The sequence below is a fragment of the Fomitiporia mediterranea genome (assembly GCF_000271605.1).
Source record: "Fomitiporia mediterranea MF3/22 unplaced genomic scaffold FOMMEscaffold_6, whole genome shotgun sequence".
Classification (NCBI taxonomy): domain Eukaryota; kingdom Fungi; phylum Basidiomycota; class Agaricomycetes; order Hymenochaetales; family Hymenochaetaceae; genus Fomitiporia; species Fomitiporia mediterranea.
In genome coordinates this window covers 866,788-880,130 of record NW_006760391.1, presented here as the reverse complement: position 1 = coordinate 880,130, position 13,343 = coordinate 866,788, and the positions used below count along the sequence as shown (strand labels likewise).

The 13,343-nt window shown below is 47.1% G+C and overlaps 3 protein-coding genes across 3 annotated transcripts; 2 read left to right on the top strand and 1 right to left on the bottom strand.

The window, feature by feature from the left end:
• The first annotated feature begins 182 nt into the window (after positions 1-182).
• On the top strand, positions 183-3,496 carry FOMMEDRAFT_19950 (uncharacterized protein). Its single transcript, XM_007266316.1, has one exon. The coding sequence runs from the start codon at positions 280-282 to the stop codon at positions 1,729-1,731; it is 1,452 nt and encodes a 483-aa protein (XP_007266378.1). The 5' UTR covers positions 183-279; the 3' UTR covers positions 1,732-3,496.
• Positions 3,497-4,976: 1,480 nt separating this feature from the next.
• On the top strand, positions 4,977-8,192 carry FOMMEDRAFT_167854 (uncharacterized protein; the record flags this gene model as incomplete). The annotated part of the gene is made up of 4 exons (XM_007266315.1): positions 4,977-6,534; positions 6,595-6,773; positions 6,832-7,986; positions 8,060-8,192. The coding sequence occupies 4 exons, from the start codon at positions 4,977-4,979 to the stop codon at positions 8,135-8,137; spliced, it is 2,970 nt and encodes a 989-aa protein (XP_007266377.1). The 3' UTR covers positions 8,138-8,192.
• A 1,823-nt stretch (positions 8,193-10,015) lies between these two features.
• Positions 10,016-13,280, bottom strand: FOMMEDRAFT_167853 (uncharacterized protein; the record flags this gene model as incomplete). The annotated part of the gene is made up of 3 exons (XM_007266314.1): positions 11,439-13,280; positions 11,200-11,378; positions 10,016-11,146 (listed from the first exon to the last, which is right to left on the bottom strand). The coding sequence occupies exons 1-3, from the start codon at positions 12,970-12,972 to the stop codon at positions 10,016-10,018; spliced, it is 2,844 nt and encodes a 947-aa protein (XP_007266376.1). The 5' UTR covers positions 12,973-13,280.
• Between the last annotated feature and the right edge of the window lie 63 nt (positions 13,281-13,343).

The following is a 13,343-nucleotide window of genomic DNA, read 5'->3' as shown; positions in this document are numbered from 1 at the left end:
TATTATCTACTATGTCCGACAACAACAATGCCGCAAATCAGCCAGGATACGACTCCAAGTCTCAACCGCCTACACAGGCTGATCTTGATAGGAAACACAAGGCACCAAAAACACCACCAAGGAGGTAGGCATATTGCAACTCTCTTTACCTGTCTATCGTTCTGACACCATCTCGATGATAGGCATACAGGCGACACTCGAGAAAGCTGCTCTCCCAAGGTCGTCAATTGCGAGTCACTTAGTGCACACATTACAGGAGAAAAGCAGACTCACGCAAAAATGGGCAAGACACTCCTTGGTGAAGTGCTCTCGGGGTACATCATAGACGTACCAAATCTTGTGGAAGAGAAGTTATCGGACAAGGTGCTTGGCCGCGGACTGGGGAGATGGGTCTACGGAGCCGGCTCCGAAAAGGCGAAAAGTTTTACAACGAAAGTGTCGAATATGGTCTCATATTTGAAGGAGAAATCGATATTGGGGAAGATAGGGAGCTATTCACGGCCCGAGAAACAATGGGTCCCATGGCGGGCGACAAAACGAGCACTGCTTGAAGAGCAATCAAAGAAGCTACAGAAGAAAGAAGAGGAAGAACAAACGCAAGAGAAACCGCAGGCTGAGCAGCCTATGCATCCTAAACAAGAACACCCATCCGCGAGCGAAACGAACGTGAAGAAAACGGCTCGCGAGGATGACAAGCGACTATCTGAACTGTCGGATGAGGAAAACACCGCGAATTTCCTCAATGCTATCGGGGACAATATTCGAGAAATGCATAACATCGACAGACTCGCGTTTGATGACCGTGTTTTCTCAGCACGCTTCCGCCATTGCTCCCCTGCTGATGCTGCCGTCGACTGCATTCGCAAGCCGGACTTGGTCGTACTTGAACGCTGGGCTGCCGATGCACCTGATGCGATGTGGCGCGATATTAAGGCTCTTCTCGAGATCAAGCGCTTGGGTTCAGAGGCAGCCCAAAAGGATGCATATCGAGAATTACTGAATTGTGTCAGGATGGTCTTTGCCGCCCAGGTAGACCGTCGTTTTGTGATGGGAGCGACGGTTTGCGAAAATATCATGACATTCTACATCTTTGATCGTAGCGGTTGTCTGGTCTCGGAGACGTTCGATATGAACGAGAACGTTGAACAAGTGGTACGAGTCGTGTGTGGGATGCTGTTCGTGGACGAGATCAGATTAGGATATGATCCAACTATCTCCAGGGACAAGGATGGACGGATTGTGGTGAAGTTCAAGGGCGTGAAGTACACATGTGCTGAGGACCCGCTGTATGTTGAGAAGTCCGTACGGGGACGCGGGACTGGATGTTTCGAAACTCTTTATCTTGGGGAACCAGCTGTGATCAAGGATGCGTGGGTGGACGACTCCCGGAGTCGTCTTGAGCACGACATTCTTGAGATTGTGAAGGATGTTGAGGGCGTGGTGAAGGTGGTGGACCATGAGATTGTGCAGGTACCGAATGATGATGACGAGTGGCAGAATGACACGACATCCAGCAATAGAAAGACGCTGATTGAGCACGATCATTGGAAAACAGATGCGAAGTGGACTGGGTTCGACTTGGTTGAGACTCGGACGCATCGCCGGATTATCTTACAGCCGTGTGGTGGGCCGCTCGAAGGATTTGCGAATCTGCGAGAATTGCTAGTTGCAATCAAGGATGTCGTCAAGTGTGGGTTGTTCATCTCCTCTTGGTTTTTCTTTTGTTGCTGACTGTCAGCCAATATGTATAGGCGTCCAGGATATTCTGAAGAAGGGTGTTCTACACCGAGACATTAGTATGCGGAACATCATTCTTGCGAAGGCGGATCCTAAAGATCCAAAATCTCGGATACGCGCTTATCTTATTGACTTCGACTACGCGTTAGTTCTGAAGGATCAGGAGCAAGGCGTTGCTAAGGGCGCTCGAACGGTGAGCCTCACTCATTTCCTTTATCTCTCTTTTCCTCAGTGTCAACCATGCACCTTACAGGGTACATTGCCGTTCATGGCACTTGAAATGTTAACGGATGGGACATCGAATGATGTTCCCCATGCATATTATCATGATCTTGAGTCGATATTCTATACTCTGTGTTGGATTTGCACGTTTCAGGAGGGCCCTAATAACACCGAGCGTGATCCCCGAACGTTCGACTTCAGCAAATCTGAAGTTGCGAAATGGACTGGAGCGGGTATGGAGAATCCGAAACTCGACGACATCCGAAGGTGCAAGGCAGAGGCGGTCAAGATCGGAAACGAGTTTATCGAAAAAGTGGTAACTCAATTTGCGCCGTACTTCGAGCCCATCAAGGATTGCGTTATCAACTTGCGCGATGTGATGGTTAACGTAAGCTCGAAGCCGAAAGACCCCCGTGCCGTGGAAAGAACCAATAAACACATTGCTACCGTGGACTCATGCAAACAAGCCGGCACGCCTATCTCTCCAGACATGTTAATGTTTATTCCTAGCTCCTTACGAGAACCCTGCGATGTATTCGATACAATCTACAAAATCATCGAAGGGACTCTTGACACTCTGGTCGAGCCACCACTGCCGCCAGCTTGCACTCCAGAAGCAAAGGCCAAAGCGAAGGCAGAGGAGGAGGCGAGGAAGGAAGCCAAGCAGATGAAGTTCAGGAAGTACATGTCGATCCGTGAGATGCAAGAAGAGACGGAAGCCAATCTAAGGGTCAAGGAGAGCGAGGCCACAGAGGAGGCAGAAGAGGTGAAGAGGAAGAAGAGGCAGATGGACGAGAAAGAGGAGGAGGAGGAAAAGAAAGAGGAGAGGGACGATCCGGCATATCAGTCGTGGGCACGTGCGACGTCTGGTCGCTATTCTCTTCGGAAGCAAGCTGCAATGAATCAATTGAATGCACGGAACACCTCAAGCTCAGTACCAGGTCTGACTCACTCGGGTCCTTCGGACTCGGTGTCTGGTACCAGTTCCAGGTCAGTCCCGTCATCGCCATCGTTGTCGTCTCCGAACCCAGCCTCGCGGATTGACCCGCCATCTTCAATGGAATCTATCGGATCTAAGCGCCCTTTCGATGATGACGATGAGAAATCCCGGCATAGGGCCCGGATGCGCAAGGAGGAGGAGAAACAACAGCAGTTACCTCAGCCAAAAGGACCATACACCCAACACCCTTTTGGTGACAGTTCTATGCCTTCGTCGGTTGAATCGACTCGGTCCAAGCGGTCATCGGCTGAAAGTTTGGATGACGATTCGGTTACGAACGATTCTCAGAAACGAATGCGGCTTGAGAAACTCTGAGGCTACTGCTGTCGAGTGTCGCTGGGCTGCTACTGTATTTTTTATTTTTATTTTTTTGGTTTTGTTGTGACACTTTGGTTTACATCCTTTTGTTTACCTGTTTTACTTTTGGGATGGATCTTCATACACAATTGCATCATTATACTCCTACCTACAGTTGAATCTGCGTTTTCTTCACTTTTGCATTGCTTTTAGTAGTTATATCATTTTATTTGTTGCTTGCCTGTTATATTCTGCATCATGTAATTGTATTAGATACCAGCGCTCGTGCGCTCTCATAAAAGAATTATTCTGAAGGTCTATAATGTCGCAAATACTTCTCAACTTGATCTCTGGCTTTGTTTCGTGTGATGGATTGTGTGAGCTCGTCCGCAAAAGGATGAGACGGCCTCCGAATCACAAATCGTGTAATGTTGCTTATTTCTACGAGACTTTCTTCCGATTCCTCATTCTAAAGTGAATATGAAGTCAGTTATTACAATACCGAGTCACAGTGGGCCCACACTTTGTATCGTTCCCACAAGACTGTACGTGCGTATTACAACCTCATCTGGAGAGGTTTCTTTAGATACCTACATGTAACTCACAAGTGTTCCGGAATGTCATGGACAGCCAGAATAGTAGCTTCATACACTTTGAATTAACCAACATCTTCCTTTGCTCGCTGCGAATGATTCCGGCCTGTGGGCGGAACTCATGTTCACTCAAAGCTCCTTTCTGACGGTAGCGAATAGGCATATGGCATCACGATGTAGAAGGTTTGGTATAAATACACCGAGTGGAAGCGTAGACCTTTGCTTCAAATTCATTCTGATTGAAATCATCTTTTCATTGCATATAGTCTGTCCGTCAGGCAAAATGACAGTTAGAGACTTTGAGTCGAGCGACAATGTATGAACGTGCACGTATATCATGGCTATCGATTCGTTGAATGGCAAGAAGCAAAATTATCCGACGCATCCGTGCATACGGATACAGCTGTGCCACAGCTGCTTTCTCAAGCTCTCAGCCTTTCTGCAACGTGCAAAAGTGAAGTATCTAGCAAGGGCAGAATAGGGACTGGCACGGTTACCGCCGCAGAAATCCGCAATCCGTACCGCGGATAGAGCCATCCGCGGATGAAATTCCCACGGTAACCGCAGAAACCGCGGTTGGACGCTTAGCACGGTTAAAAAGAAAAGGGTTACTAAATGTGTTTGATGATGTGACTTTAGTCACAAATGTGATGCTTTACACTAATTACATACAAGTCATTGTGAGAACTTGCTACCTTTCAAAGTTAGCTTCGTAGTATTTTGCGGATCTGCAGTAACCGCGGTAACCGTGAGAATTTCATCCGCGGTATGGTATCCGTGGGAAATTATCATCCGCAGTGCGAAACCGCGGTAAGCTCTATCCGCGCCAGTCCCTAGGGCAGAATGAGCTAATCATTTGGTTTCGCGGTCATGTGACCATAATTACTGCACAATTTCGAGACGCGACTCTAACGACCTTCACCCGAAGCCACTATCATCTCATCGGACCCGATCCCTATCCGACTGAGTATCTGATCTCGCTGTGACTCGATATGTGGCCTGAGAAGATTTTCCTAACTAAATAGCTCATTTTGCCGTCGTGGCTGGTACGTTTCCCCCCCTTTATTATCATCCACCTCTGCGCGTCTTCCAGTCTAACTCGTCGCTGACGGCTTGTTTTATCCGCTATGTCGCGCAGTAATAACGGTTTCGGGACATCTGGGACCGTTCCTAGCCCAGAATCAATCCCAACTAAGCCCAAGGCAGCAGCATTAGCAAAATATGTGCACTCGGGAGTCGTCACTGAAGTGCCGAGTCTCCTCGAAGAGACACTATCGGACAAGGCACTTCATCGTGGTCTGAAAAGATGGGTTCACAGAACCGACACAAGAGAGGAGGAGGATTCGACCACGATAATGAAGGAGATGGTAGCGTATCTGAAAGAGAAATCGTCTTGTTACTCGCGGCAGGATAAACGATGGGTACCATGGCAGACGTCGAAACGAGCTCCACTTAATGATCGGTTACAGAAGGCACAGAAGGAAGAAGAGGAAGGACATAAGCAAGAGAAACATCAGGTTAAGCGGCTTGTGCGTCCTGAGCAAGAACAGCCAGATGGAGGGCGCGAATGTGAACAGGCGAAGCAGTCGGACCAGGAAGAAGCTCGTAGACATTCTGACCAGCCCGAGCAGATAGTTCACCAAGTGCAACATCCCACGAGTGAATGGAACGTGAAGAAAACGGTACACAAAGAAAAGAAGCGATCCTCTGTGCCGTCAGTTGAGGAAGACATCGCGAATTTCCTCAATGATATCGGGAACAATATTCGAGAGATACATGGCATCGATGGACTCGCATTTGATTCCCGTGTTTTTTCAGCACGCTTCCGCCATTCCTTCCCGGCCGATGCTGGTGTCGACTGCAACTGCAAGCCAGGCCTGGTCGTGCTTGAACGATGGGCTGTCGATGCACCTGATGCGATGTGGAGTGATATCAAGACTCTTCTCGAGGTTAGGCGATCGAGATCGAAGGAAGCTCAGAAGGATGCGTATCGGTACCTGGTACATTGTGTCAAGATGGTTTTTGCATCCCAGGTGAACCGTCGTTTCGTGATGGGAGCGACGGTGTGTGGAGATATCATGACATTTTTTATCTTCGATCGGAGTGGTTATCTGGTCTCGGAGGCATTTGATATGAACGAGAATGTTGAACGAGTGGTTCGAGTCGTGTGTGGGATGCTGTTCGTGGACGAAGTCCGATTGGGATACGATCCAACAATCTTCAGGGATAAGGAAGGATGGATCGTAGTAAAGATCCAGGGAGAGGAGTGCATGTGTGCTGAGGACCCGCTGTATGTTGAGAAGTCCGTACGAGGGCGCGGTACCGCATGTTTCGAAACTGTTTACCTTGGTGAGCCGGCTGTGATCAAGGATGCATGGGTGGACGACTCACGGAGTCAGCTCGAACACGAGATTCTCGAGAAAGTGAAGGATGTTGAAGGGATAGTAAAGATGGTAGACTACGAGATCGTGCAGGTACCGAATGAGGACGATGTATTGGTGAATGACACGACGTCAGAGAATCGAAAGGCATTGATGAATGACGTTCTTTCGAAGACAAAGGCGAAATGGTCAGAGTTCGCGACTCGGACTCATTGGCGGATTATGTTGCAACCATGTGGTGGACCGCTTGAAGGTTTTGCGAACCTTAAAGAATTGCTGCTCGCAATCAAAGATGTTGTCAAATGTGAGTTCTATATCCCTTATGGGTTCGCTTCACTTGCTAATTGCTATCTGCCGTCTTCAGGTGTTGAGGATCTACTTGAGAAGAAGGTGTTGCATCGAGACATTAGTCTGCGTAACATCATCCTTGCAAAGACCGATCCAAAAGATCCAACTTCGCGAATGCGTGCCTACCTTATTGATTTTGACTACGCTTTGGATTTGGAGAATCCAACTCAAACATTGGCCGAGGGTGCTCGCACAGTAAGCCTTATGACAACATATAGCCTACTTTCTCGACACTAAACGTGCCTGTTTACAGGGCACATTGCCGTTCATGGCTCTTGAGATGTTAGAGGAAGAGTCATCGAATGGTGTTCCTCATGCGTATTATCATGACCTTGAGTCGATATTCTATGTTCTGTGTTGGATTTGCACGTCTCAGGAAGGCCCTAACAACACCGAGCGTGATTGCCGAACATTCGACTTCAATAAGTCTGAAGTTGCTAAATGGACTGGGGCAGGTATGGAGAATCGAAGCAGCGACTTCATCCAACTACGCAAAGCGGCAACGGTTGAGAATAGGAGCTGGTTCATCAAAAAAGTAGTGAGACAGTTTGCGCCGTACTTTGAGCCCATCAAAGATTGCGTTATTGACCTGCGCAATGTGATGGTTAACGTCGGCTCACGCCCGAAACACTCCTTTGACGTAGAAGCTGTCAAGGAAAACATAGTCTTCCAGGATGAATGCAGACGAATTGGCATATCTGTTCCTATATCGTTTTGGATGAATATTCCCAACTCACAACGTGAACCATGCGATGTATTCAACACAATCTATGATATCATCGACGGGACTCTTGCCACTCTGGGCGAACCGTCACTTCCGCCGACATGCACCCCAGACGCAAAGGACAAAGCAATGGTCGAGAAAAAGGCGATGAAGGAGGCAAATCGTATGAAGTTCAGGAAGCACATGTCCATTCGCGAGCTGCAAGAGGAGCGAGAGGCCAATCTTAAGAAGAGCAAGAAGAGCAAGGAGAGCAAGGCTAAAGAGGTTGCAGAAGAAGTAGAGAGGAAGAAGAGGAAATTGGACGAGAGGAAGGGACGACGAGAGGAGGAAGAGAGCCGCGAACTGTCCGAGGACCCGGAACATCAGCAGCCGATATGCACGATGTCCGATCGGAATTCTCTTCTAAAGCAAGCTGCAATAAATGCATTGGTCACCTCGAGCTCAGTGCCAGGTCTGGCTCACTCCGGTCCAACAGACTTAGCCTCTGGTGGTCCCAGATCAACCTCACAGTCGTCGCCATATACGATGCCAGCCCCACGGACTGGGAGATCATCTACAATGGAACCCGTGGGATCCAAGCCCACTGTCAATGACAACGATTGCAAATCTAGGCATGGATCCCCAGCACCTAAAAGGCGAAGAAATGCGCTGGACTGGGATGAAACAGCAGTAACCATCTCAGCTGTAAGGACCATACATTCAACGGTCTTCTTGTGACAGTACCATGCTTTCGCCAGTAGAATCGATTCAGTAAAAGCAGTCGTTTGCGGAAAGCTCAGATGGTGATTCGGTAGCGAGCGATTCTCAGAAGCGAATGCGGCCTGAGGGTCTCTGAGACTGCGATCACCGAGCGTCCCTTGTTTGCTTTTGTTCTGTTGCTTTCACTCGTCTCTTTCCTTCTCTATTGGTTTGTCTCTAGCTGAATCATACTCACAACACATCTGTACTACTGTATTCTTATCTGCACTTAGAGCATCCTTTTCTTTGATTCTGCCTTGCTTTTAAAAGTTATGTTAGTTAATCTGCTGTTTGTTCATTTACTCTGTATTGTGTTGCAATATGCAAATAGTAGTGATTGTGCTCTTTCATAAGAGAGTCGTTTTGAATGCCTGTGCATGGCAGATACTTCTCAACAACATCCTTGGCTTGCTTGTGAGACGTCAATGACGTGTGATGAACTTCAACTGGGCCAAATTGATGGTTGTCCAAGGTTAGCATCAATTTACTTGCTAGGACTTTTTTTTTGTTCAAGTTGAAACACAACACAATGGATATGGACACAAAGGCAGCTTATGGAACTGAAGCAACAAATACACATACTGTAAGTAGTTACTGGTTGGGTTGTCTATTGTCACCTCAAACTAAATAGGTGCATTACTCAGCCATACTGAACTCCCACAGCTAAACAGGCTGATGCATTGTAATTGCACTGGAAAGTTGTCCATAGCCTGAACATCACAACAATACACGTCTTTCATAATTTATCATGTTTATTATTACAAGTTTGACAGTCTGTTTGCTCACTGCAACTTATTTGTTTGTACAAGTTGTTGGACAAACAAAGCCACACAAAGGAACAAATTCATGTTTTCTTCTTTAAGAAAGGTAATAAACTTTTGTGTTGATTTGTTGCAAGAAATACACGTTATTGATTCATAAAGAAGATTCACAGTACTGTAACAGCTATGTATAAATAAGTGTCATGATATGAATAGAAGTCCTGTAGTTGGTGTATCTGCACTCAGAGATGGTGTGATTCTCTCTGTATTACTGTACCTATTTGTTACTGTTAGAGCAGAAGTTTGTGAACAAGCGTGAGCTCAATCCCAGGACTAAACCATATGTAGTAAGTAGTATAGTGTGTTTTCATACATATTTTGAGTGAAATTACTATACTATTTGACTTTGACATTCAGTAATATTTGGTCAGAAGTTATATCATTATATGTAAGAGTTTCAGTCAAAGGACTCTGATCACCTACATAGAAATGCAAACCATTTAACCAACCAATAATATTAATATTGTTAGCTAAGCAGCACTATTCCTTGTAGGTTGCTTAAATTACTGGCAGTGCTAGAAACACTTTGCTTCAAACGTTAATTTTGTTCCCCTGGAAGACTAAGAAAGTTGACCATCAGTATACATTAAGATTCGTCTCATCCTTTTGTTAATAGTTTCATGCAATTATCCACGTTAATCAAAGCCAGAGATGTTGTTTAGAGATACCTGCGAAAGTGCAGACCTTCAAAATGATTCTTTTGTGAGAGTACGCTCCCGCCGATATTCATCTAATGTGATTACACGATGCAGTACAAAACAGGCATGCAGCAGATAAAATATTATTATTAAACGCAATACAATAGTGAAGAAAACGCAGACTCAAAATGTAGATAGGAATACACTGATTCAGTTGTGCAATAAGTAGGATCTACCCAAAAAGCAAAGTAGAGAAAGGAAAGGAGGGAGCAATGAAAAGCGGCAGAATAAAACCAAGAAAGAAAAGAATAAAGCAGCAGTCGAGGGACATTCGACGACCCCAGCCTCAGAGATTCTCAAGCCGCATTCGCTTACAAAAATTGCTCGTTAATGAATCGTTATCTGAACTTCCAGAGAACCATTTTTTTGACCGAGTCGATTCCATCAACAAGGGCATAAAACTGTTGTAAGGGCATTGAATATATGATCCTAATAACTGATGTGGTGGCTGTTGTTTCATCCCAGTCCGGCACATTTCTTTGCCTTCTTTGGCGCTGGGCATCTATCCTTAGATTTGTCGTCGTTGTCATTGACAGCGCGCTTGGATCCGATGGGTTTCATTGTAGAGGGTTGCCCGATCCGTGAGGTGGGCATCAGAGACGGCGGCGATCGTGAGGGTGACCCGGAATCAGTACCAGAGGCTGAGTCAGACGGACCGGAGTGAGTCAGACCTGGCACTGAGCTTAAGGTGACCAATGTATTCAATGCAGCTTGCTTCATGAGAGAATTACGATCGGACGTAGCGCATATCGGCTGCCGATGTTCCGGATCCTTCGTCGGTTCGCAGCTCTCTTCCTCCGCTCGCAGTCCCTTCCACTTGTCCATTTTCCTCTCCTTCCTTTCAACTCCTTCTGTAACGTCTTTAGCCTTGTTCTCCTTGATTCTGAGATTGATCCCTCGTCCCTCTTGCATCTCGCGAATGGACATGTGCTTCCTGAACTTCATCCGCTTCGCTTCCTTCCTGGCCTCTTCCTCTGCCCTTGCCCTTGCCCTTGCCTTCGCGTCTGGCGTGCAAGCTGGTGGGAGAGGCGGTTCGACTAGGTCTTCCAGTGCATCTTCTATGATATCGAAGATTGACTGGAACACTTCAGCGGGTTTGCAATGGGAATTAGGTATGTCCTTTAAGGTTTCTGCGTCGATTGGCCTGCCTTTTGCCTTTTCTTCCTCCAACTTACGCATTCTCTTTCTAAGTCTAAGCAGATAAAGGGGGTTGTTGTTATTTGATCCCTCATTTACCATCACATCTCGCAGTGCCAGAACGTACGGTTTGATGGGATCAAAGTAGGGCGCGAAGTCGCCAAGAACTTTCTCAGTAAACTCGGATTCGTCCCGAATTGTCGCCGCCTTGCATCGTCGAATGTCGTCCAGATTCGAATTCTCCTTTCCAATGCCAGCCCATTTTGCAACTTCAGACTTGTTGAAGTCGAACGTTCGGTGATCACGTTCCGTATTGTTCGGGCCTTCCTGAGATGTACAAAGCCAGCATAGAACGTAGAATATCGACTCAAGATCGTGATAATATGCATGCTTAACACGGTTCGATGTCTCTTCCGCTAACATTTCAAGTGCCATGAACGGCAATGTACCCTGTAAACAGGCTTATTTAGTGTCGAGAAAGTATATCTTGTCCTGAGGCTTACTGTGCGAGCACCTTTGGCCGTGGCTTGCGATTGATTCTCTAAATCCAAAGCGTAGTCAAAGTCAATAAGGTAGCCATGCATCCGTGAATTTGGATCTTTAGGATCGGCCTTTGCAAGAATGATGTTCCGCAAACTAATATCCCGATGCAGTACCTTCTTCTCAAGTAGACTCTCGACACCTGAAGACCGCAGATAGTAATTAGCAAGTGAATCGAACCCATAAGGAATATAGAACCCACTTTTAACAACATATTTGATTGCGAGCAGCAATTCTTTAAGGTTCGCGAATCCTTCAAGTGGTCCACCACATGGCTGCAAAATGATCCGCCGATGAGTTCGAGTCTCGACCAAGTGGACCCCGTCCTTCATCATTGTCTTCCGATTCTCTGACGTCGTGTCATTCACCAATACATCGTCCTCATTCGGTACCTGCACGATCTCGTAGTCTACCACCTTTACTATCCCTTCAACATCCTTCACTTTCTCAAGGATCTCGTGTTCAAGTTGGGCCCGCGAGTCATCCACCCATGCATCCTTGATCACAGCCGGCTCACCAAGGTAAACAGTTTCGAAACATGCGGTACCGCGTCCTCGTACGGACTTCTCAACATACATCGGGTCCGCAGCACACATGCACTCCTCTCCCTGGATCTTTACTACGATCCGTCCTTCCTTATCCCTGAAGATTGTTGGATCGTATCCCAATCGGACTTCGTCCACGAACAGCATCCCACAAACGACTCGAACCACTCGTTCGACATTCTCGTTCATATCAAATGCCTCCGAGACCAGATAACCACTCCGATCGAAGATAAAAAATGTCATAATATCTCCACACACTGTCGCTCCCATCACGAAACGACGGTTCACCTGGGATGCAAAAACCATCCTGGCACAACGTACCAGTTCCTGATACGCACCCTCTTGAGCTTCCTCCGATCTCGATCGCCTGATCTCGAGAAGAGTCTTGATATCACACCACATCGCATCAGGTGCATTGACAGCCCATCGTTCAAGTACGACCATGCCTGGCTTGCGAATGCAGTCGACGGCAGCATCGGTCGGGAAGCGGGCTGAGAAAACACGGGCATCGAATGCGAGCCCGTCGATGTTATGCATCTCTCGAATACTGTTCCCGATAGAATTGAAGAAATTTGCGGTGTCTTCTTCAACCGATGGTCCAGATAACTGCTTCTTTTCCTCATGCACCATTTCATTCGCGTTCCTTTCGCTCGTGGGTTGTTGCACTTGCTGAACGATCCGTGCAGGCTGGTCCGTCTGTTTAGGAGCTTCTTCCTGATCCGAATGCTTCGCCTGTTCACATGCGCACCCTCCATCTGGCTGTTCTTGCTCAGGATGCACAAGCCGCTCAACCTGATGTTTCTCTTGCTTATGTTCTTCTTCTTCTTCCTCCTCTTCCTTCTGTGGCTTCTGTAACAGCTCATTAAGTGGTGCTCGTTTCGGAGTCCGCCATGGTACCCATCGTTTATCATCCAGCGAGTAACAAGACGATTTCTCTTTCAGACACGCTACCATCTCCTTCATTATCGTGTTCGAATCGTCCTCCTCTCTTGTGTCGGTTCCGTGAGCCCATCTCTTCAGCCCACGATGAAGCGCCTTGTCCGATAGTTTCTCTTCGACGAGATTCGGTACTTCAATTACGACTCCCGAGTGCACATATTTTGCTAATGGTGATGACTTGGGCTTAGTTGGGACTAATTCTGGACTAGGAACGGTCCCAGATTTTCCGATGCCATTATTACTACCCGACATAGCGGATAAAACAAGCCGTCAGAGACGAGTTAGACTGGAAGACGCGCAGAGTTGAATGATAGTAGAGAAGGAGAAACGTACCAGCCACGACGGCAAAATGAGCTGTTTAGTTAGGAAAATCTTCTCAGGCCACGTCTCGAGCCACAACGATATCGGATACTCAGTCGGATAGGGATCGGGTCCGATGAGATGATAGTGGCTTCTCCGTGAAGGTCATTAGAGTCGCGTCTCAAATGTGCTTGTGGCAGTAATTATGGTCACATGACCGCGAAACCAAATGATTAGCTCATTCAGCCCTTGCCAGATATAGGGACTGGCGCGGATAGAGCTTACCGCGGTTTCGCACTGCGGATGATAATTTCCCACGGATA

What these genes read in the sequence shown, in the direction of transcription:
- FOMMEDRAFT_19950 (XM_007266316.1), top strand. Translation starts at nt 280, where the DNA reads ATGGGCAAGACACTCCTTGGTGAAGTGCTCTCGGGGTACATCATAGAC.